We start from the raw sequence: 25,806 nt of genomic DNA on the forward strand, positions 1-25,806 counted from the left end.
AAAAAAAAATTCACAACCAAGATTCTTTAGTTGTGTGAAATTGAGATCAACCAGTATTAATTAGCTAGCTAATCCTATCAAATTCTAACACTTGAAAACCTCAAAGGAATACTTAAGATAGAAAGCTTATAATAGTAAGTAATTTAGAATTTACCACATTAAAACACACCTAATTTAATTTTATAAGCTGCAAGTCAATAATTTGTTGATTTTAAGCCATCATCAATATAGTCATTCTCACCTTGAGAACTTCAGTTGCGCTACAACTATGACATTACTTCCATCGACAATGATGTACGCACCCACAAGGAGGCCACCGCAGCAGCATGACCATGTGGCCAGCAATGGGAGGGCCTCGATGGCATGTGCGGGTCACACGTGTGCCAGACGGGTTCACGCGGCACCACGAGCACGCGGTGGCCAGATTGACAAATGTTGTACGTAGCCACAAGGACGCCACCACAGAAGCATCGCCATGTGGCCAGCAACGGGAGGGACCCGATGGCGTGCGCCTGCGCCGGGTCACACGGGCGTGCCAGACGAGGTGGCGTGGCACCACGAGCATGTGGTGGCCAGATCGACAATGTCGTACATAGCCTCAAGAATGCCACCGTAGCAGCACAGCCATGTGGCCATCAACGGGAGGTCCCTAGTGGCGTGTGCGGGGCACGCCGGCATGCCAAACGAGGTGACACGGCATGACGAGCACGCGGTGGCCCAAGGAAGAACCCTCAATCATCACTAGGTTCACTCACTGGCAGTGAATGTGATCGGTAAAAACCAAGTTCATCACCGTCGCTTTTCAAAAAGACGGTGATAAGCGAATAAAAATAAAAAAATGTTCATCTTGTCTCCTACGCTGATGTCGGTGCCGCTGACCATGCATGCCGTCATTGGGATATAGAAGGAGGGCAAGCCCCTGCCGCCCAGATCCGCCACCACCACGCCTGAAGAAAGGGGGTCGACTCTCGCCACCGCCCCAATATGTCGCCTTAAGAAGGGGAGGCGAGCCATAGTTATGCCTTTTTTCTTTGCTACTTCGATTACTTTCACCTTTATTTAACAAGATACCCTTGTCTAACTTAAAGACATGGCCAATGAGTGTATTTTAAAGAGTAGACATATTATCGTTTTTAGTGCTGCACAACTGATACCCTTGTGTCATCTTGATCAAACTCGTATACATGGACAAAAGTACTTAAGGATATAATTTGTTTGCATAAATGGAATGCAAAACAATAGCCATGTGGCCAGCAACGAGAGGGTCCTGGTGGTGTGCGCGGGTCACACGGGCATGCTAGACGAGGTGACGTGGCACCACGAGCATGTAGTGGCCAAATCAACAATGTCATATGGAACCACAAGGATGCCACCGCAGTAGGACAACCACGTGGCCATCCACGGGAGGGCCCCGGTGGCATGCGCAGGTCACACGGGCATGCCAGACGAGGTGGCGTAGCACCACAAGCACACGATGGCCCAGGGAAGAACCCTCAATCGACGTTGTGTTCACTCACTGGCAGTGAAAGTGATTAATGAAAACCGAGCTCATCACCGTCGCTTTGCAAAAGATGGTGATACCATGTGGCCAGCAATGGGAGGGTGCCGGTGGCGTGTGCGGGTCACACGCGTGCTAGACGGGGTGGCACGACACCATGGGCACGCGGTGGCCACATCAACAATGTTGTACATAGCCACAAGGACGCCTCCATAGTAGCACAACCATGGGGCCAGCAACGGGAGGGCCCCAGTGGCGTGCGTGGGTCACACAGGCGTGCCAGATGAGGTGGCGTGGCACCACGAGCACACGGTGGCTAGATTGACAATGTCGTACGCAGCCATAAGGACGCCACCGCAGCAGCACAGCCATGTGGCAATCAACAACAGGGCCCGATGGTGTGCGCGGGTCACGCGGGTGTGAAAGATGAGGTGGCGCGGCACCACGAGCACGTGGTGACCCTGAGAAGAACCCTCAATCATCGCTATGTTCACTCACTGGCAGTGAAAGTGATCAGTGAAAAGTGAGTTCATCACTGTCGCTTTGCAAAAAGACGATGATACGCGGTGACCCCAAGAAGAACCCTCAATCATCGCTGGGTTCACTCACTGGCAGTGAAAGTGATCAGTGAAAAGCGAGTTCACCACTGTCGCTTTGCAAAGAGATGATGATAAGCGAATAAAAATTAAAAAAATGTTCGTCCTGTCTCCTGTGCTGCCATCGGTGCCGCTGACCATGCTTGCCGTCATCGGCATATAGAAGGAGGGCAAGCCCCTGCCATCCCGATCCACCACCACCATGCCTGGAGAAAGGGGGTGGACTCTCACCACAGCCCGAATATGCCACCTTGAGAAGGGGAGGCGAGCCGTAGTTATGCCTTTTTTTCTTTGCAGCTTCGATTACTTTCATCTTTGTTTAACAAGATACCCTTTGTCTAACTTAAAGACATGGCTAATGAGTGTATTTTAAAGAGTAGCTATATTATCGTTTTTAGTACTACACAACTGATACCCTTGTGTCATCTTGATCAAACAACTTAAAGACATGGCCAATGAGTGTATTTTAAACAGTAGCTATTTGTCATTTTTAGTACTGCACAACTGATACCCTTGTGTCATCTTGATCAAAATCGTATACACGGACAAAAGTACTTTAGGATATAATTTGTTTGCATAAATGGAATGCAAAACAACAGCCATGTACCTAGCAACAAGAGGGCCCTGGTGGCGTGCGCGGGTCACACGGGCGTGCCAGACCAGGTGGCGTGGCACCACAAGCATGCGGTGGCCAGATCGACAATGTTGTACGCAACTGCAAGGATGCCACCACAGTAGCACAGCCATATGGCCATCAACAGGAGGGCCCCGGTGGTGTGCGCGGGTCACGCGGGCGTGCTAGACGAGGTGGTGCGGCACCACGAGCACGCGGTGACCCTAGGAAGAACCCTCAATCATCACTGGGTTCACTCACTGCCAGTGAAAGTGATTAGTGAAAACCACTACGTGAAAAACGGGTTGTAGCAACGGGACTAATTTTTTGTAGGGGCGGCTGGTGATGGAGCCGCCCCTATAGTGGCGTGCTCGGGAGCCCAGACACCAGCCGCCCCTACAAATGGAACAGCAGGGGCGGCTGGTGATACGAGCCGCCCCTACAAATGGGTCTGATTTGTAGGGGCGGCTCACTCACCAGCCGCCCCTACAAATGCTCTCGTATAAATACCTGCTATTTGTAGGGGTGGCTCAATCACCAGTCGCCCCTATAAATGACCCACATATAAAGCAAACAGCAACACCGTCTTCTGCCTTGGATCACTCACTCCAACCCATGAAAGAAAGGTGGGGAGGCCTTGGACACCTCCCAAAAATTGCTCTACTAAGGGGAAAGGTTTTGGTCTCAAATCCTTTGGTGGAGAGGTTGTAGAAGGTAAGAAAATGCTATTCCACACTTTTTTGAAGTTTTAATGGTTGGTTAGTGAGTAATTAGAGTTTTATTTTTCTCTCTCTTCTATGGTGCTTGAGCTACTTATGAAGCAAATTAGACCCAAGTTTTGAATGTACTAGGGTAAATTAGGGAGGGGAACAAGATCATACCCTTATTTGGTCCATGTTTCTTGAATTTAGTGAACAATTAGTTAGTTTTATGGATGTTTCATGTGCACGTGGATCTAGATCTAGGGTTTGGGTTTTTTATTAATTTCGTTTTTGTAAATTTATGTTTGATGAAATTGGACTATGGTTTGTATGAAAGATATTGGGAAAAATATAATTATTGCTAATTGTTGCCTTTGAAATTGTTTATTGTAATCCACGAAAAAAATAGCGCGCTATTTTGCCGCTATAGCGCGCTAATAGCGTCCTAGATAGCTCGCCGCGACGATATCTTGCATTTTCACGCTATACGCGCTATTGCCGCTATAGCGCCATAGCGCGCTAAATCGCCGCTATTGCTGTTTCATGTGCTGACAAAAAAAACGAGGCAGAGTCAGATTTAGGCCCATCTTGAGCCCTCTAACCCTAATCCAGAGTACCCTCCGTTATTGTTGTTTCATGTTAGCTACTGAATATTTGAACCTTATGGATGTTTAGACTGTATGGAAGTATGAAACTATGAATATGTTGCCTGTTTGGACTGTTTATTATTTTTTTGCCTGGCTGTATATAAATAGCGCGCTATAGCGGCGCTATAGCGACGATATAGCGTGAGCAGCTATCTCACGCTGCGGCGCTATAGCGGTGCTATAGCGCGGCTATAGCGGCGCTATAGCGGCGCATAGCTCCCAGGAGTGGCCGCCGCTAAATTATATAGCGCGTGATTTTTTTCATGGATTGTAATCAACAAATATGTATTTTAATTATTTATGGATAAATGAGCCATTAATTAATTTTCCTCTACCGTGGTGTGTTTGTATGCTTCATGTAATTATATTAGATTTATATTCATATATATCTGAAGTATATACAATTATTCTCAAGTAATTATTAATTTGATTTATTTTTATATATATCTGAATAAGTAGTCCTTTAATATTTATTTTATTGTTGTTGTAAAAGATGGAGTACAGGAACTCTTGGATGTATGGTTCGTTAAGGTTCAAGGCAGGTTTCCATGAAGAGGTGGATAAATTTATTGAAGCCGCAAAGAAGCATGCAACGACATTGAAAGAGAATAAGGATACAATTATTTGTCCCTGTAAAGATTGCAAGAACCGTATGACATGGATAGATGTGACTATCATTAGATCACATTTGATTATGCGAGGATTTATTGAGGACTACACAGTGTGGATTCATTATGGTGAAACGGTTATTGTTAACGACGACGAGGAGGAGGAATATGACGACAAAACCATAGAATCCCTGTCCTAATATTTAGCAGAGCATGATGCACGAATGGATTTTGAGTTTGGCAATGAACAAGGTGGTGATGCTGGTGGTTGGGATGGTAACGATGAAGGTGGTGCCAATAATGATGGTGGAGCACGTGTCGGGGATAAAGATGATTTGGAGGACATGATTCGAGCCATTGGACCAGAGATTTTACTAAATAGCCCAAAAGGTCTAGAAAATTTGGAAAGGGTGACAAAAGCATCGAAGGAGACTATGTATGGTGTTGAAAAGGGTTGTCCGACACATTGGACATTGCAACGTTTTGTGCTTGAGCTACTCATCCTGAAGGCTAAGTACGGCTGGTCAGACTGTAGTTTCAATGATCTATTGCATCTCCTATCATGGGTGCTGCCACAACCAAACTCAGTTCCCGCCAACACATACCAAGCGAAGAAGGTCATAAGTCCATTGACAATGGGGGTTGAAAAAATCCATGCATGCCCCAACCACTATATACTTTTTCATGGCGAAACGTTCAAGTCACTGGATAAATGTCCCTGGTGTGGGGCTAGCCGATACAAGAACAATGACCTTTACGGTGGGGACGAAGCCTCCACGGGGAAAAAGAGAAATAGGAAGGATACAAAAAAGGTGGTACAAGAATCTCAGCCCCAGAGGATAGTCCATTAGGCAACGATGCAAAGTAGAGAAGAATTCTTGCCTTGGTAATGTGGTACCTGCCAGTGACCGACAGCTTGAGACGTATCTTTCTAAACCCTAAAGAAGTCGCACTCATGGCATGATGGGATGATGAGCGCAAGGTGGATGATGATAAGATTGCACACCCAGCTGATTGTAGTCAGTGGCAAAGGTTCGATGAGAAGCACAAAGAATTCAGCGATGACCTAAGAAATGTACGATTTGGCTTGAGCACCGATGGAATGAATCCCTTCAATGAGAGGATGAGCGACCACAACACTTGGCCAGTGATCTTGACCATGTACAACATCACAACATGGTTGTGTCAGAAGAGAAAGTACCTTCTCCTTACTATTCTTATTTTTGGCCCTAAACAACTAGGCATTGATATAGACGTGTTCCTCGAGCCTTTGATGCAAGAAATGGAGAGGCTATGGAGGCATGAGGAGTAGATGTACGATGCATTCCGAAAGGAGGAGTTCATATATAGAGCAATAATATTTGTTACTATCAATGATTACCCCACGTTGTTTGCTTTGTCTAGATAGATCAAAGGGAAGATGAGATGCTTGGTTTGCTTGGATGGTACTACATGGGTGTACCTGGATGCATCTAAGAAGATAGTTTACCTAAGTAACCGACGCTTCTTAAAGACAAGTCACAAATACCGCAGCAAATTGTTCTTTAGATTTTATGACAACGCTCCGGAGATTGAACCCCCTCCGGAGAGACGTCATAACGGAGAACACGTGTACAGAATGGTGGAAAAACATACGTGTCGTCTATGAAAAGTAGAATCCAGATGGGACGAATAGAGATAGAAGCACACCTCCTGTCGAAGGCGTACCTTTCAAGAAACAATCGATCTTCTTTCAGTATCTGCCTTATTGGCCAGACTTGGAGGTCCCCCATGCCATCGATCTTCTTTGAGAGTCTCGTTGCTACCTTGATGGACACAGGCAAGTCAAAGGATGGTCTGAAAGCATAGAAAGACATGGTGCAGCTAAACGTGATGCCATAGCTTCACCCGGTACCTGAGGCTAATGGAAAATACACTCTGTCCGCGGCGTGCTTCAACCTAACACCAGACGAGAAGAGAGCTATATGCGCTTTCCTGAGGGGGTCAAAGTCCTGACTGGGTTTTTAGAAAATGTGAAGAAGCTAGTGTCGATGAAGGACTTGTCAATAACACACTGCAAGGCTCACGATTGTCATGTGATGCTGACAGTGTTTCTACCTATTGCAATCAGGGCTATAAAGCCAGAGTTCTTGAAAATGGCCATCACCCGCATGTGCTACTTCTTTTCGAAGATCTCATAGAAGACGATTAGCAAGCAAGAGCTGAGTGACCTACATGAATTTGTGGTGGACACAACCAACTAGAGATGTGTTTACCTCCTGCTTTTTTTGATATAATACCACATCTCATGATTCACATGGTTCATCAGATACAGGCGTTGGACCCTTGCTACTTGCATGAAATGTGGTCCTACGAGTGGTTCATGTCGGTTCTAAGTTGATACATGCATAATCGAGCATACCCAGAGGGCTCCATGATAGAGGTCGTACTGAAGAAGTCATCGAGTGCTGTCAAGAGTACCTAAAAGTACAGAAAGTGATTGGTAAACCTGATTCTCATCACAAGGGTAGGCTGGCTGGGAAGGGCACCAGTGGTAGAAAAGTGTTCATCGACTATGATTACAAAGAGGTGAGTCGGGTGCATTACAGTGTCTTGTAGAGTACACAACTAATGCAACCGTACATTGATGAACACTTGGCTATCATTATGGCAGAGAGAAATGGTCGTTTGGATGATTGGGTCATGAAGCAGCATAAGCAACGACTAACTATATGGTTGAAGGACCAAAACATACCGCCTGGAGAAACCATAGACTCTATTACCATCAGTAGGTTGGCGGAGGGGCCACCGAGACAAGTGACATATTGGAATGCTTATGATATCAATGGGTATACGTACTATACCCACGCAAAGGATAGTAAATATGTGAACTAAAACAGCGACGTTCAAATAGAGGCTCTCGATGGATTGGGGCAAAAGATCCAATACTTTGGCATTATTGAAGAGATATGGAAACTTGACTATGGAAGGGATATAACGGTGGCCCTGTTTCGATGCTGCTGGATCAAACAACACCAACTGAACCAGATTGGATTGAGAGTCCTAGACCTTGAGAATCTAGGCTACCAAGATGATCCTTGGGTGCTCGCTTCACGTGTTACACAAGTTTTCTATATGTCTGACCCACAAAGTAACCTCCCCCGAAGAAGAAGACAAAGCACGTGGTTGCCTCCGGGAAACAACACATTATCGGAGTTGATGGCGTGGATGATGTTGAAGCTTACAATAACTACGATGAGATGCTGCTATTCATAGACTTTCCTAAGAAGATCAATGTTGTGGAAAAGAACCTACCCAAAGACATATTGCCATGGGAACGAAAAGGTGTCAAGGGAAAAGTTGTTACAGCGGGCTAGCTAATTGTTGAACGTGGAGTGTTTGTGTAAGTGTTTGTTTGTAAGACTTCATTTAAGCATGCTTGTGAGACTATATATTTATATATGTGTGTAAGACTACATATTTTTGTATGTGTGTGAGACTATATTTATGCATATGTGCGAGACTGCCCTTTAGAACATCTAGATGAATCTATTTCAACATCTACTCTATTACTAGTAAACTTTATGAAATCACTTAACACTTTATGAAATGAAGAAATGGCCAAAATAAAAGTAGGAGATCTTGACGAGTTATACAACTTTTATATTCATCACCTTTACAGCTGAAATCGTTTAGTGGTTGAAAATTAGGTTTGAAGTTGTCATTTTCTAAAATTCAAATTTTGAATTGTTCAAATTTTGTCAAATAAAAAGATGACCAAAATAAAAGTTGTAGATAGTGATGTGTTCAACAACTTTTATATTCATCACCTTTACAGCTGAAATCATTTATTGGTTGAAAATCAGGTTTGAAGCTGCCATTTTCTAAAATTTAAAATTTGAATTGTTCAAAATTAGTGACAAAGATAGATGACTAGACTAAAATAATAGAGCATGATTTTAGAAAATTTTAGAAAAAAACCACCACATTTAGAGTTAGTATGAGGGAGAAAAACTAGTTACAAGTTTCAGCCACAGATTAAAAAGAGAAATCACACTTGTTCATCATTGATCATCATGAACAGTTTTGATTTTTCTTTTTAATCTCTGGGTAAAATTTGTAACTAGACTTTCTCCCTCATACCAACTCCAAATGTGATGATTTTTCCCTAAAATTTTCTAAATTCATGCCCTATCAAGTTGTTGTGTTGATTTGGTCAATCTTTTCATTTGACAAAGTTTGAGCACTTCAAATTTTTAAATTAAAAAAATGGCAAGTTCAAATGAGATTTTCAACCACTAAATGATTTCAGCTGAAAAAGTGATGAATACCAAAGTTGTATAACTCATCAAGATCTACAACTTTTATTTTGATCATTTATTCATCTAACAAAGTGATAGTAAACATTGTTTACAAATCAACATGTTTCTCGTATAGTTCATAAAACTATGTGTCATATGTGAATTTGTGAACGATGTTTACTAATACTTTGTCGCATGAAGAAGTGACTAAAATAAAAGTTGTAGATAGTGATGAGTTCAACAACTTTTATGTTCATGACTTTTATTGTTGAAATCATTTAAGGTTTCAAAATCTTGTTTGAAGTTGTCATTTATTGAAATTCAAAATTTCAACTGTTCAAATTTTATCAAATGAAAATATGATCAAAATAAAAGTTATATATATTGATGAGTTCTACAACTTTGGTATTCATGAGTTTTTCAGCTGAAATTATTTACTCTTTCAAAATATTATTTCAAGTTGAAATTTGTTTGAATTTCAAATTTTGAATCGTTCAAACAAAGTCACATGACAAGATGACCAAAATAAAAGTTGTACATGTTGATGAGTTATATAACTTTTATGTTTACAACATTTTCATTTTATTTCATTTAATGTCATAAAATTGTAGTCGAAGTTTTAAAATTCAAATTTTTAAAATTTAAATTGTAGTCACACGACAAGATTGAGTTATGTTTACAACTTTTATGACTACAATTGTTTTTATATATATTTGTGCATATATAGAATAATACAAAATATTATATACATTTACTTTGTGTTTTTGTGATTTAAAAAATATAGAATAAAAAAATTTAATAAAATAGAAATGTATTTATAGGGGCGGCTAGATCAAGGACCGCCCCTACAAATGCATTTGTAGGGGCGGCTGGATCAGGAACCGCCCCTAGAAATGCATTTGTAGGGGCGGCTGGTTCAGGAACTGACCCTACAAATCATCCTGAGTATAAAACCGGGGGCGCTCGGGTGAAGAAGTGTTGAGCGCTCTCTTCTTCCTGCCGACGCCATCAGGCTACCCAAGTGTTTCCCGCCGCCGCCACCATCTCCGTGCCCTAGCCACCGCTCTCTTCGCGCTGCTTCCTCTCACCTCCGCTGTCCTCCTGTGACGGCCTCCGCCGCCCGCCACGCTTCCTCCCCCAAACGCCGCCTTCCCCAAGCCGGCCGCCGTGGCGGCTAGGGTTTGCACGAGATGCTCGGTAGTGAAGGTCGCCTGCCTCCTTCCCCTCCCGCTTCCCCTTCCCGGCGCTGAGGAAGACGAGCTGGCACCATCCTTCCTGTTGTCTTCGGCGCGACTTCCCCCGGCAGCGTGGACTCGCCCGGCCCCTGCAACTTCTCGGCAGCACGAACTCCCCCAGCGACCGCGTCCTATCTCAGTGAACTCCCCGGCGGCACGAACTCCCCCAGCGACTTCCCGGCGGCGCGAACCCTAGGAGGAGGCAGCTCGTGCTCGCCGACGGGTCCGACGCTGGAGAACAGCACTCTCAGCACCAGGTCTGTAGCCTGACCGCAACCCTAACCGTTCATCTCTCTTTCTTTTCCCCCCGCCGGGTGTCTCAGTGTATTTTCTAGATGAATTAGTGACGAACTGGCAGTGATGTATTTAGGGTATTTTTGGTCAATTAGTAGTGGCAGTTAGTGCACTGACCTTTTTTAATTTTGGGTTCCATCCCCTGTTAATAAGCCGTGTCTGTTTGAGATTATTCAGATTTTGTGCATTTTACAAATAGTTTGAGAATTCCTTGATTACTTGGTAGTTGCCTATATCTATTTTGAGTAGTCCTGATCATGCTGCTGCCTAACTTTTCGGTTTAGCGATGAGGTGAAACACAATGTTGAATTTGATTTTGATAGATACTTTTGTGCTGACCTGATTATTGGCATGGAATAAGCTATTAAAAAGAATCCAAGCGATCAGCATATACCGGGGAAGGGATAATTGCCCATTTAATATTATGGAAATGTATATTCATCACATGATGTGACTAAGTTTATTGACTGCATGTGCTAGATCCACAGTAGAATCAGAAAAGAGCGCCTCTCATTTCACCATGTAGTCTCATGTGTATTTGGTCATCCTTGTGGTTATGGGGCTGCCAAGAGCAATGCTCACTTCTGTTTAGTGACCTAGTAAATTATTATAGAAAAGCCACATAAAAGTTGTCTGGGTAAGAAGAGGAGCATATCCCTGTGCTTTTATGTCAATTGGTATTTATTTTGAGGATATTATAAAATCACTCTCTCTGCCACGATTTGAGAATATACAATTATTCGTGCTGTTGGCACACCAAAAGAATTCTAGTTATGCCATAATCTTTGTGGCCTAACACTTAACGGTGCTTAAACTTGTAACATACCATGATTTTTTTAGAAATAATAAGTCTAAGCCTTTTACAATATCTGTTTAGACATATAATTACTTTGTTTTTTTCTCTCATCCAATTGTGTTATTTACTGTTCAGTCTTGATTTTGCCATGGAATTTGTTATTTCCAATTTTCCATTCATTATTTGATGGGTGCTGGCCTGTTAGTGAGTAATATGTATGGATGTTGTTTTAGGATAATTAGCAAAGTCAGGATTTATGACCCTCTTTTTGGATTTTTCAGTTTGTCTCAGTCTACGACTTCTCGGCGAAGCGAGCTGATCTGAACGCCCCCACTCTCTGCTCCAGGTATGCCTCCGCTATCTGAACTTGGTTGTCCATGCTATTAGTTTCCCAGAAAATCAGATTTGCCATCTACTATAGGATGTGTCCTATTAACATTTAACTGTTGCTCCATTTCTTTAAGAGTAGGATTGTCTCCTTCAAACATGGCTACCAAAGACTTCCTTACATAATCCCATGTTGACCTTTGCCTAGGATCTTTAGCTAGAAGCAAGCTTGCTATGCTGACAATAGCAAGTGGCAAACCACCACATTTCTTTAGAATACCAGTTAAGATCTCTTCTGGTACATCAGGGCAAGCTTCTTCCGTACCATATATTATATGAACAAATAGTGCTCTTGAGTCGTGCTCATTTAGTGTTTTCATCTCATAAACATTATCTTTATTGTTGCAATAGGCAATAGCAACAGAGTAAACCCTTGTAGTTATCACCACTCTACTACCACAATCATTTCCTAGGAAAACAGATTCAATAACTTTCCAATCCCATATATCGTCGATTACTATGAAGTACCTGTAAAAACAAATTCCATGGATTAGTAGTGAAGTCTTAGTACAGTTGGCAAAATGATACTATTTTACACTATATCAGTTCATTTTATCTTATATTTATTTGCTACCTCATCCCTTTTACTGTCTACTGATGTCTTACCTCATTAAATGAGTATGAAACCCCACTGAAAACTGGCTTTAGCCTTCAAGGTCATTCACACTTGTATTTTTAAAGCAATCTAATTCCCCCTGCAACTGTGCAGTAGATCTGGTCCCCAGACCTGTTTACACTTTGCTTTAATCAATTTGTGCATGTATTATGTCTTTATTGTTTCCCTGTTTCCTACTAATAAGAAAGAAATAGCAAGTGGCACCCATTTGCTATTATTAGGCGCAAGTGGCATCAATTTCAGCAAAAACGTAGTAGTACTTTTCCTTTGTTCTGTCATGATAGTTTCCTGTTTTGGCGATTGTAAGTATTAGAAATGCAGTTAGCATGATAGGTGCTTGATTTTTCTGTTATATTAGCTACTAGAAAAGCCTTTCCCGCTAGCGCTGTTTGTGTACTAGGAGCGATCTTAGACTGAAATGCTCTTCCTTTCAGTGAAATAGCAAGTGGCATCAATTTGCTATTATTAAGTGCAAGTGGCATCCATTTCAGCGAAAGCGTACTATTAACTTTTTTTCTGTTTCATCATGGGTTCCTGTTTTGGCAATTTGAGTATTGGAATTGCGGTTAGAATGATAGGTGTTTGGTTTTTCTGTAACAAGACTTGCACTTTTAGTGAAATGGAAAGTAGTGACATCCTTTTGCTACTTTGGGCTTCCCCTCTACTGTTTTTGTTCATTTAGCTGGTATAAAAGCTGCGCGAACAAACCACAGCTCTCCGAGTAGCTCAGCTGGTATGTACGATGCACAAGTGAATACTACTGGCAGCAAGCAACTAGGCCAACTTAATCGCATCTCAGCCAGTCCATGTAACCTCATTTGGTTCCAAGGACTCATCTCTGCCACGTGGAGTCGATGGTTCTTTGTTAGCTAATAGGTTTTAAGCATCTGTTGTTGTGATTTTGAGTGTTACAAGCGAGCTTAGACTAGGAGGTGCTCAGTTTAGCTGTTGGAATACTCTTCCTTTTAGCAAAATGGACTGGCATCCTTTTGTTTTTAGGTGCAAGGATTACTGCTGCTTAGAATCAGACATCTGATTGTGCAGACTGTAGGGTTTGCCTAATTGAAAATTTATTAGAATCACGTTCTGATTCTTTTTTACTCTGGATTAGAATCAAGTCAATTTATTCTAGATTAGAATTACTTAATCATATCTCTTCCAGTATGTGAGTTACCTTTGATACTTCTCAATTATAATGATTTCATTCTAGCAGTTGGAAATTCATTCATTTCTACTTGTTCTCATGTTACTTCTGTAATTTTCAAATAGCAATTGTATTTCAGCATGAGTAATCTAACTTTCATTGAACCCTGTTTGTAAGTGCTTAATTCTACACGAATCCTTGAGTCATACATTTTTCTTAGGATATATCCGTGACCTGTACTAGCTAATATAGAACTAAGCGTGAGAATATTTTCTAGTGGATAGCTTTTGGTCCTTTTATCTTATATATATGTGAGAAATCCTTGTTACTTCAATTCTTTAGTTACTTGATGGGCAATTGTTTTTTAGTTACCAAAAGTATGTTGTTTCTTTTGTTGTGGCCACTACCGTCACCTTCAGTAGGGTCATTAGGGAGGTGACTGATGAGGTGTTCATTTGTTTGTTTTGCTTTGAAGCGGGTTTTGGTGGGATGACAGAGACGGCGTGCAAATACAGACGCACGCTAGTTGCTAACTTGCTACCCTCCTCAGCTCCTCCCCTGTGCTACCCTCCTCTCCTCTATTTTTTCCACCTTTCCTATCCTCTATGTTTGGGAATCAGCAGCTGCTTTTTTACACCTTTTTCTCTCTATGTTTGTTAAGCAGCTGTTGCTTTTTTTTGCCAAATCTCCCCTCTCCTCTCCTCTCCTTTATTTTTGCCGATGATGAAATTGTCCAAGTCCATACATTATATTGAATATGAGCTGATGATCAAGAACTTATGAGGAACTTGGCATCATTAGCAGCCGCCCCAATATTACCTCCTCCTCCTTTCTCTGTTATAGTGCCTTGATGCTCCAAGTTCAAGATCAAATGATGATTGACATGTTTCTGAGGCCTCTACTACTGCTACTACTCGTTTTTTTATATATTGTTGTTTTATAGTACTACTTTGGTTTATAGACCTTTTTTATTTCTTATACCTTCTCGCGTACCTAAAGCACACTTTCTTGCATCTATTAGAACAAAGCGTAAAATAATGTCATGGACACCAGACAGTGCAGCCCGATGCCCCGAGCATGATGAGCAGCCAACCTATGAGGAGCAAGCACTAGAGGACCAACTTACTCAGGAGCAATTTGATTACAAGGTAGAAAAGGATTTAGAAGTGATGCTTACTCAGGAGCAGTGTGACGAGGAGGAAGGGGGAGCAGAAAGAAGAGCAGGAGAGGCTGCTGAAGGCGAAGAAGTTGATGATGATGATGAGGACTCAGAAGAGGGATATGTAAGTCCCGAGGATTATTTCCCACATGAAGCCAGAAGGAGGCCAACGAAGGAAGATTTGGACAAGGATTTTGACCTGAACGAGGAGGTAGGGAAAAAGCCTTAGCTTATAAATTTTGCTAAAGCTTTGGCTGTGTTACCTCTGCTAACACTTTGACCTGTCGTATATACAGGTCCCTCCTAAAACTCAAAAAAGACGACGTCGACGTCCACGACATCTCGCTGGACAAGATGGAGTCGAGGAAAGGAGAGCAGAGGCAACAGCCATAGAGATGAACATTGAGGCCTCTGCTCCACAACCTCAAGACACAACCACGACTACCAAGCCTAAGAGGAAACGAGGGGATAGAAAAGCAAATCTATATCCAGATAAGGCATGCTATGTGATAACGGAGGTCCGGCCAGCAGGAGAGATCCTTGAGCCGAAGGAATTAAGAGGACGATTCTGTAATGCGATCGGGGCCCTAGTAAGAGATAAATTAAACCCAACAATCCCTAACTAGAAAGAGGTACCAGAGAACAAAAATGATGAATTATGGGATAGTCAGCTGAAGCTCAATTTTAGATTTTTGGAGAGTAAGCACGAACTGGTAAAAATGCTTTCAGGATGATGGGAGAGTCATTCCGCCATTGGAGGTCGGAGCTCAACAAGAAGTATATCCAAAAGGGGTTAACTCCCTTCAACGAGTTCGACAAAATAACTCCTAGTCAATGGGAGGAGCTCGTGGCTCAGAAGACTTCACCGGAGGCATTAGAGCTTAGTGCCCGTAACACCGAGCTAGCGAAGAGGAACAAACACCACCATCATCTAGGCCCCGGTGGTTACTATGCAAAGGAAGAGCAGTTTAGGAAGATGGATGAAGAGGCCGTAGCTGCTGGGAATATCGATATGATGAATTTGAAGGTACGCTCAAGGAATTGGATATATGCGAGGAGTACAGAATCATCTAGCGGTAATCTTAAGTTTGATAAGCCGGAGACCCAAGAGGCGGTATCAAGGATACTAAAATATGCTAAAGTCAAGGAGAAGGGCTCATTCAATCCTTCCAGAGAGAGGGATAAGCTTAGCCTTGGCTTGGGAAACAATGAGCATACAGGCCGCACCAGGGGGCTAGGGGAAAGGATGACCTGGAAGCAAGGATTCGAAGAGGACAGGCACATGTACAAGAAATATGGCAGAGATCGGGAGACTAATCTTGAGCTCCAAGTGAGGGCTCTAGTTGAGAAGGCGTTGGAGGAGCAAGGACTATCTACGGAGCCATGGATATTAAAGACGTCATCGGGAGAACTGGCATTAGTTGGCAGCCCTCCGAAAATTCCTAGCAGCCAAGGTTCCACTACAGCCACAACCCCCGTCGATCGCATACGGGAACCAACTAGTTGCACCTTGGTGTTTCTCAGCGACCGGCAGAACACTGTCATGGAGGTGGCAACGGGTGTGGCACATCCTCCCGGTGGCTTACACCACAATAATAAGATACCGCTGTACTACACTAGGGTCGAGGCGCATACCGTGAAGACCGAGTTCATGCAGTGGAGGATAGACTACGCAACTCCCAAGGGGCTGGTGTTACTCGGAGATGCTATGGGGCAGTTCATCCTTTGGCACAAACGGGACATTATATTGACTGCTTTTTTGCCGCCTCCCCCTTTCCCAAATTTGGAGCGAGTTGTTGAGGTCGGGGAGATATTTCACCGTCTCGTGACCACCACATTCCTGAGATGCCACATTCTTCCCCACCTCCTAGCGAGCATGTGCCTGATGAGATGCCACAACCTTCTCCAGCTCGTACTGAGCAAGTGCATGATGAGATGCCACAGTCTTCTCAACAAGCACAGCTGATACATGAACAACGAATGCCTCCTGAAGAAGGTGATGCACAAGAAGATGAGGACGTGCCTAAATGGGAACTTCGAAAGAAGCATCCAATCACCATAAGGCCAGTTTATGTTCCGATGAAAGATGTTTCGTCGGTGTCCAAGTGGTATTCCCATGACCAGTTCAAGCCTGAGAACCAAGTTAAAAAAGTCCCATCATGGGGTTCTGAGGACGCCGTTACTAGCAAACTCCACCAAATTACAAAGCAGTATCCAAATGTTGATGCCATCAAATGGTCAAAGGATTGCCCAAAAACATATGAAAGAGGCAAGCCCTTCCTACCAAACCGGGACATCCAGCGCCTACCACTTGGAATGAGAAGGTTCCATGATTGGTACTTGCGTGTTCTCCCAATGAGCATAGACCTCATACAAGCATACTTCCCCACCGGCACATTTGGAAGCCCAGCCGGAAAAATTATCTTTGACTTCAATGACATGCAGACATGCTTTCACCTGGGAGCAATGGAGATGAATCTAATTCGCACGTGGTGCCTGTAAGTCCTTGTCCTCCGATATGATATGAATGTAATCTTTGAATTTTGTTGTAACTAACCCACGCTGTGATTTATAGAATGCAAGTGCACATTGTCAAACAAATGCCAAGTGTGAAAGCTGGGTATATAGACTCTCAAGCTATAGCCCAAACAAATTTTAATTACCCTAAATAGTGGAAATTGGATGCCAAAGAGCTAGCTACTGCAAAGACTCTTCGGGAGAAAGAGCACATCCGTACGGCGAAACTAAGGAAAGAGTCCCTTAAGGTTGCGGCATACATTGCCCTGGCTTTCAAAGCTCTCCAACAACACTCTACTATATGGCTACCATACAACTTCGAGTAAGTTCAACTCTATACTTAAAGCTTTGTTCGATATATTTTATTCAATGTAAAAGAGCTTATTTAGTTCTATGATTAAATCCATGCAGCAACCATTGGATTTGTATAGCCGTCGATGTTGGGAGGAGCATGGCATGGGTCTTTGATTCAATAGATAGGGACCCGGTGACATACAGAGACTTCATATCGATTCTCAAGACGTATTCATATCGACAATCCTCATTAGCTTATATGTTTGTATACATACTTGTAACGTTCACATTTGGATACTAACAAGTTGTATTTGCTAAAATAATTCGAACAAAGCATTTAGGTTCTATGTCACTAATCATCAAGGAAGGCATGATTCAGCAAGGAAGGAAAAGCTGGCTATAAAAACACTATATGCGGTAAGTGTAACTTACTTCTTCAGTACTCCATTACATGACTATCAAAAGCATTACTTAACATTTTCATATGCAAAACACACAGTGCCCTAAGCAGAAGCCTGGGAGTGTATATTGTGGATACTATATATGTTCTATGACGAGTAACATCGGTGCCTATAGGAGACACCCCTTAAGGGTAAGTTTGAACCTCTTCACCCGTAGTATAAAAACTTTGTACATGGTATGAAATACTAAACCAAAACTTGTTCTCTTGTAGTGGAAAGAAGAGAAATGAATGAAAAGAGACCCGTACAAGGATGACCAACTCTTAGAGCTCGTCGGCGACCTTTGCAACTTCATATTGGACCAGATTGTACACGTCAAAGACGCATACCATGACCGAGAGTCTGACTTAGGTAGAAATCCTCAGTACCAACACTTTCGTGAGACTGAAAGGCTAGCTCTAGGACGTTGATAACAATGTTTATGGAATTTGTATATTTAATGATGGATTATATATATTCTTGTGAATTGGACTTGTAATTGTAGTTTATATAATACTCTTATGCTTGTAGTCTAAGGGGTAACGCGAACGCGGTTCGGAACGTTGGTCGCGGGGCGTTCGGCAACGCGAACGTGGTTCGGAACGCTGGTCGCGAGGCGTTCGGCAACGCGAACGCGGTTCGGAATGTTGGTCGCGGGGCGTTCGGCAATGCGAACGCTGGATGGAATACGCGGAAACAAACAGTGTTCTGGTCGAATTTGAATTATAAATTTGAATTTTTTTTACGGAAAAGCGTACTGTAGGGGCGGTTCTAGATTGAACCGCCCCTATAAACAGGTATTATAGAGGCGGCTGGTACTACAGCCGCCCCTACAAATCGATTTGTAGGGGCGGCCTGGGAACCACCCCTACAAATGCATGATTTGTACAGACGGTTGGGTAGGACGGCTGGCCAAACCGCCCCTACAAAGGGTTACGAGCCGCCCCTAAAAAGCGTTTCTGTAGTAGTGAATTGAGTTCATCACCATCGCTTTGCAAAAAGACAGTGATAAGCGAATAAAAATCTAAAAATGTACGACATGTCTCCTGCACTGCCGTCGGTGCCGCTGACCATGCTTGCCGTCATTGGCATATAGAAGGAGGGCAAGCCCCTGCCGCCCAGATCTGCCACCACCACGCCTGGAGAAAGGAGGTGGACTCTCGCCACCGCCCGAATATGCCGCCTTGAGAAGGGGAGGCGAGCCATAGTTATGCCTTTTTTTTTCTTTGCTACTTCGATTACTTTCACCTTTATTTAACAAGATACCCTTGTCTTGTCTAACTTAAAGACATGGCCAATGAGTGTATTTTAAAGAGTAGCTGTATTGTCGTTTTTAGTACTGTGCAACTGATACCCTTGTGTCATCTCTTGATCAAACAAAAGTACTAAATGATATAATTTGTTTGCATAAATGGAATGCAAAACAAGATATACTGTACATAGATGCATGAAATCATTCAATGGAGTTGAGGTTATCCTCATAATCTCGTCACAGATGGATATATCATGTCAATACAATTGTTGCAGCCGAAACATCTTTTAGTGCTTTCTTCTGCTGTGTTGTGTGTACGCCCACGCCTGCACGCACACACCACACATTCGCACACAGGTCTGCATGCACACACGCGGGCACACACACCGCATATGTACGCGCGCACAACACACGCCCACGTTCACACACACACACGGACACGCAAGCACGCTCGTACGCACACACTCACCACAGTACACACACACCACCGCACATGTACACATGTGCACACAACACACACGCGTGCGCACGTACACTTCTGCTATCCTATTTAACTTCAAATGCGAAGTTCAGTAGAGGCAAAGATAAAATAAAATATCATTAGAGTCGGTTTAAACACAGTATTAACTTTTAGCTTGTTATACTGTAATAATGTGGGTAAGATTAATAACAGATAATACGTACTATAGATACTATTATATAATAATACAATATGGTATGAATTATGGATAGTTTTTATAATACAATTCAGGACTTTGCCGGTCTGAATGACCGGAGCCCATGTCATGGACCCAGACGAGCCAGAGGCGGGGGCGGGGTTTGGGGCCGTGCTGCACGACGATGAGATTGTCAAGGACTGGTTCAGCGCCTCCGCTACCCCTGGCTGAAGCGCCTGCGACCGGTGGAGCGAGTCGACCATGGATGACGTCGGGTAGGTGTAGACGTGGCCCATGAGCTCTACTTGGCGTGAAGAAGGCGCGGCTACCACGAGTGTAGATCCACGCGGCCTCAGGTGCACGTTTTTTTCGCACGTGAGGGATGGTTTTTTCAAGTGCCAAAAGATTAGGAGGGATCAGGAGTAGTCGGAGATGGGGATTTTTCAATCTTGCCAAAACCCTAGATTCGGATACTGTTTTGGGTACTCTTTGAGATGCTCTTATGCCATTTTTTCTTTGTAACTTCGATTACTTTCACCTTTATTTAAAAAGATCAAAATTTGTTTGCGCTAGAACTCTAACTAATACCATTGTCCAACGTGAAGACATGGACAATGAGTGTATTATAAGGAGTAGCTATATTATTGTTTTGAGTACTACACAACTGATACCCCTGTGTCATCTTGATTATATTTGTAAACACTGACAGAAGTATTTAAGGAAATAATTTGATTACCTAAATAAAAAAACTCGACCGGTGAGGGAAGAACCGTCCTCATGGCAATGTCATAGGAAGGGACCGTACGACCCTGGTCGAGAAAACCCCCGAACCCTGGCACATACCCCGAAATGCAAAAGAAGATATATTGTAGAATAGATGCATCAAATCATTTATTGAGTTGAGGTTAACCTCTTAATATAATAACCAATGGATATATATCGTGTGAGCAATTGTTGTAACCCAAACAACTATTAGTATTTTCTTTAGCTGTGTCGTGCGTGCACACGCATTATGACCTGAACAACCGTTAATTAATGTTTCCTTCAGTTGTGTTGCGTACGCGCACGCACATATGCATGCACATGGGCAGGCGCACACACACAAACACACACGACACACGCGCACACATACGCGCACACAAGTACACTCTCATCACAGTACCACGAGAGATTGCGTAGACGCGTGTATCCTCGTTGCAGCCGCCCCTAGCACGTCACGGCCATAGCTCTTCAAGGAAAATGAATCGACGAATAGCACAAACAGTTGAAACAAAACACCTGCATCAACGGTCAATTCCCGTTAGTTTGGTAACCAAAGCATGTCTCTCAAGATTAATCCACGGCCAAACAACAGTACAAAACAGCAAAACAGTACGGCCAAACAACAGTACAAAATAGCAAAACAGTAATACCAAATCCTCTCTACGACAATAGATTATCGAAGAAACGAATCAATGGTAACAGTTTCTTCTTCCTCTAGCTACTGCTACTCCAAGATGCTAGTTCGCATGCATTGTCAATGGAATCAGCGAACATGCACTCACAGTGATCGCCCGGTGAAGGACTTTGCCGCTTGAACGCCCGGAGCCCATGTCACGGCCCCCGGCGAGCTAGAGGCGGGGGCAGGGTTTGGGGCCGTGCTGCACGATGACGAGATCGTCGGGGGCCAGTTCAGCGCCTCTACTACCTCTGGCTGGAGCGCCTACGACCGGTGGAGCGAGTCGACCATGGATGATGTCTTGTAGGTGTAGACATGGCCCGAGAGCTCGACTTGGTGCGAAGGAGAAGATGGCGTGGCTAGCACGAGCAGATCCACACGGCCACAGGTGCGCGTATTCGCACGTGAGGGATGGTTTTTCCATGTGCCAAAAGAGGGTGGGATTGGGAGTAGTCGGAGATGAGGTTTTTCAATCTTGCCAAAAATCCTAGATTGGGAGACTGTTTTGGGTACTCTTTGGAGATGCTCTTATGCCATTTTTTCTTTGCAACTTCGATTACTTTCACCTTTATTTAAAAAGATCAAAATTTGTTTGGGCTAGAACTCTAACTAATACCATTGTCCAACCTGAAGACATGCACAATGAGTGTATTGTAAGGAGTAGCTATATTATTGTTTTTAGTACAACACAACTGATACCCTTGTGTCATCTTGATCAAATTTGTAAACACTGACAGAAGTATTTAAGGAAATAATTTGATTATACCTAAATAAAATGCAAAACAAGATATATTGTAGAATAGATGCATCAAATCATTTATTGAGTTGAGGTTAACCTCTTAATGTAATAACCAATGGATATATATCGTGTCAGCAATTGTTGTAACCCAAACAACGACTATTAGTATTTTCTTTAGTTGTGTCGTGCGTGCATAAGCATTATGACCTAATGTTTCCTTCAGTTGTGTTGCGTACGCGCACGCACATATGCATGCACATGGGCAGGCGCACACACAGACACGCGCGCGCGCACACACACATGCAAGCACGCACATCCGCTCTCATCACAGTAACACGAGCGAGATTGCGTCGGCGCGTGTATCCTCGTTGCAGCCGCCCTCACGCCACGGCCATCGACGAATAGCACAAACTGTCCTTAATTATAATTAATTAGTTTTCTTAATTATGACTTGCGGTAAATAATTTTGACAATGGTTTCTCCCAAACACAGTAACAAAGCTCTATAAATGTAAAATAATATAAAAGGAAAAAAAGGAGTTACGACTTACTATACGAGCAACCATGACGACACCGTAACAGAAAAAAAAAACAAGGCTAATACGTGTGATAAATAACTGACTGGTAGTACATTGGGCTATATATAAGACGATCAATTGGTCGTTTACGAAAATTGTACGTATATAGAAGGAAGGACAGTACGGAACTACAGTGCTCAGGAGTCGATGTTGATACTGCGCCACCCAAAAGTCGCCACACGCCTGGGTGTCCTCGAACACCTGGTACGGCGTGCCGGCGCAGCCAGTCCCGGCCGGTGTAGAGCGTGGCCGTCTCGCCCCGGTAGTGGAACTCTTGCCCGGCGTAGAACACGAGGTCGGTGCACCCGCACGCCCCGATGGTTGACGTATCCCCCGAGCAGTCTGCCGCGCTCCACGTCGTGAGAGAGCTCGGGGTACCCGACGAGTCCTTCGCCGCGACGCCTGCCACGGCCACCGCCATCACGACGACGATGGCCATCAATGGCGCCGTGGGAATCGCTCTGCACTTTCCGGCCAGTGGAACTTGTGGAAGTGGAGTGACTGAGCACCTGTGAGATCTTGATTGGTAGTATAGGCGATTTTATAGGCGAGCTCCCATGCACCCATTTTGAGTGTATCGATCAAGGTTTTAAATCTCCGGCTATAGCCTCCGCTATCTCCGACTATAGCTGTTGTAGAAGGATTTAGTTAAGTTTTTCTATGTACAAGTTAGCTCTTAGCTGCCGCTATAGCCCGCTATAGCCGGCTATAGCCTGTTTTCGGACACAGAAAGCTAAATGGCATAGCTGGCTATTTAAAACCTTGGTATCGATCGGCATCAGCTACTAGTTCAGCGCCGCCGGCTGTAATTCGTCCGAGCGGAGTTCCCAAGATGGCGTCCTGAACAGAAATTGTCTCATTGGATTATTGAAAACGGATCGAAAACAAAATTGGCAGTGATGAATTACTATCGAATATGCTCCCAGCTGCCGACTCTTGCCGGCAGAATCGATCCATCTTTTGTTGCCAAGAAACAGACGATCCACATGCATGCAAAGGGTCGAAAAAACAAATCCAAATCCAGTCCAATCGATGCACTTGGAGAGGCTTTATTCCCCTTGGCCCTTACCAATCAGTTGGAGGAGCCTCTTTTCGACACCGGTCCCAAAAGCCAAGATGCCCCCGCGCGGCTGCGCCGCGCGCCACGTACTCCCAGCACGACGCCGTCGCCTCCACCCGCACCCCCTCCATTTCCAAGCTCCAACCACCAGCTCAGCTTTGCACGGCGTCTCACATGGGCTCGCACGCCTCGCCTCGTCAGCCGGACGCTCCGCAGCGACAGGCCGCCACTGACTACACGTAATCCCTCCACTAGCTGCCTCTTTTTTCTAATCGGCGGCCGTGGCGTGTGAGCCCTGAATCAGCTACAGACTCTCGTGCGCTCCGGTCACCCGTCGGCGAAAAGCGCGCACGGCGACGGATCGGAACCTCAAAAGCCAGGATCGGCCACGCGCACATGCCGACATGCATCCATGTCCAGGATATGCAAGGATCATCCATCCCATGCCCCACGTCCATGGCGTTGCCTTTTTGGTGCGTGTATATTAATCCCCGCGCGGGCTGTTGTTGCGGTTAACCGCACACTGATCTCTCGAGCAGTCCAGCTCAGGCTCTGAGTTGGTGTTCCAGGCGATAGCTAGCTTGGCACAATCATCCGATGGCGGACATGCAGATTGTCCTGGCTGGGAGGAAGATCGAGGCGCAGTATGTGGAGATGAAGGTGCCGCTCTACTCCTACGGGTGCGAGAAGAAGATCAAGAAGGCGCTGTCACATCTCAAAGGTGCTTACATAGATCTTGAACTGCACTGTGCGTCACGTACAAAACAGTGTGCATCGTCAAGTGAAAATCAGGCTAACCGCTGACCGTGTGCTTCTGGGACGTGTTTGTTTTGCAGGTATACATTCAGTTCAGGTAGACTACCACCAGCAGAAGGTGATGGTGTGGGGGATCTGCAACCGCGACGACGTGCTCGCCGCCGTCCGGAAGAAGCGCCGAGACGCGCGGTTCTGGAACGGTGACGAACTGGGCCCAGGCGAGCATGTGCCGACGCCCGGAGAAGCTCCGAAGCAGTACCTGGCAGCCTTCGCCGCCTACAGGTTGAGGAAGTCGTGGAAGAAGCTTTTCCCGCTGATCCGGCTCTGAATCTGACCGTGCGCTTAAGCTTATTAGCTTTTTGGACAAGTGAGTAGTGTGTGTGCCTGCTTCCTGAGGACGTCTCAGGAACCGCGAAAGGGGTTCTAACTTAACAGTAGTGCGTGCATGTTGATAGCGAATAAATGTGCTCTGTTATTGACTCGTGAAATCACAAGGAGATGCCGTTTGCACGGATCAATGAAGCTCGAGTAGGCACTAGTCCATTGTTTTAGCTTTGCATTGGCTGGAGAAGAACTGAAGCAGCGAACTAAAGTTATTCTTCTGTTCGACACGTGTCCTATTGTTTTCATAACAGACTAACGTCCGATTCAGACGCTAGCGTCCGGAGGTGCCCGCACAGGGAGCGAGCGCACCAACAGTAGGCCCGCGCCACCCCGGACGTCGCCCGCGCCACCAGCTGCTTTCCACGCGCATCCCATGTACAACGTCTAATCTACTTTTGAAACATCCAGATACAACAGTTGCAACATACAAAAGAAGACGGATGAAACACTTGAAACAAGCGTCTGAAACACTTACGAAAACACCTAAAAAATATTTGAAAACTATTGCAAACATATGCAACATCCAGATAAAACACTTCCAAACATACGTATGAAATACCTGAAAACACTTGAAACATATGTTTGCAACATGTATGTATATGTAACATCTAGATATACTTTTACAACATCCAGATAAAACACTTGCAACATACGTCTAGAACAGATGAAATATTTGGAACATACACTTGAAACATACGTGTATAGCAATTACAACATGGACAACATCCCGATTTACTTTTGCAACATCGATATAGAACGCTTGCAATATTCCTATAAAACACTTGAAACATACATTTTGCAACATGGGGTTTTCACCCTTCTTCTTCCATACAACACAACACAGAGCGGGGGGGGGGGGGGCTGCCGATTCTGGCAAGCCGGTGGCCAAGGATAGTGGCGCGCCCTGGCAGTAGCCAGCTGCGCCTGCGCCTGGCTTGGGCCCAGCCAGTGACGATCACACTACTAGAGAACAGACTTTAGAACGATGTCCCAATTTGACATTAGCCTCGGCATTTTTTTTGCCCCCGGGACTAGAAGGCCTTTAGTCCCAGTTGGTGTCTCCAACCGAGACTAAAGGTCCCTGGCCAATGGCTAAACCGGGACTAAAAGTCCTCCAAC

At 44.3% G+C, this 25,806-nt stretch overlaps 1 protein-coding gene across 1 annotated transcript; it reads left to right on the plus strand.

Moving 5' to 3' along the window:
• The first annotated feature begins 24,105 nt into the window (after positions 1-24,105).
• Positions 24,106-24,674, plus strand: LOC136491149 (copper transport protein ATX1-like). The gene is made up of 2 exons (XM_066487378.1): positions 24,106-24,268; positions 24,384-24,674. Exons 1-2 carry the CDS (start codon positions 24,145-24,147, stop codon positions 24,629-24,631), a joined length of 372 nt encoding a protein of 123 aa, XP_066343475.1. The 5' UTR covers positions 24,106-24,144; the 3' UTR covers positions 24,632-24,674.
• Positions 24,675-25,806: the final 1,132 nt, after the last annotated feature.

This window comes from Miscanthus floridulus, chromosome 11 (genome assembly GCF_019320115.1).
Source record: "Miscanthus floridulus cultivar M001 chromosome 11, ASM1932011v1, whole genome shotgun sequence".
Taxonomy (NCBI): domain Eukaryota; kingdom Viridiplantae; phylum Streptophyta; class Magnoliopsida; order Poales; family Poaceae; genus Miscanthus; species Miscanthus floridulus.

Bases quoted from the DNA above. Each gene is read 5' to 3' on its own strand.
- LOC136491149 (XM_066487378.1), top strand. From the start codon at position 24,145: ATGGCGGACATGCAGATTGTCCTGGCTGGGAGGAAGATCGAGGCGCAG. The intron at 24,269-24,383 runs GTGCTTACATAG...TTTGTTTTGCAG, and splicing joins GGCGCTGTCACATCTCAAAG to GTATACATTCAGTTCAGGTA.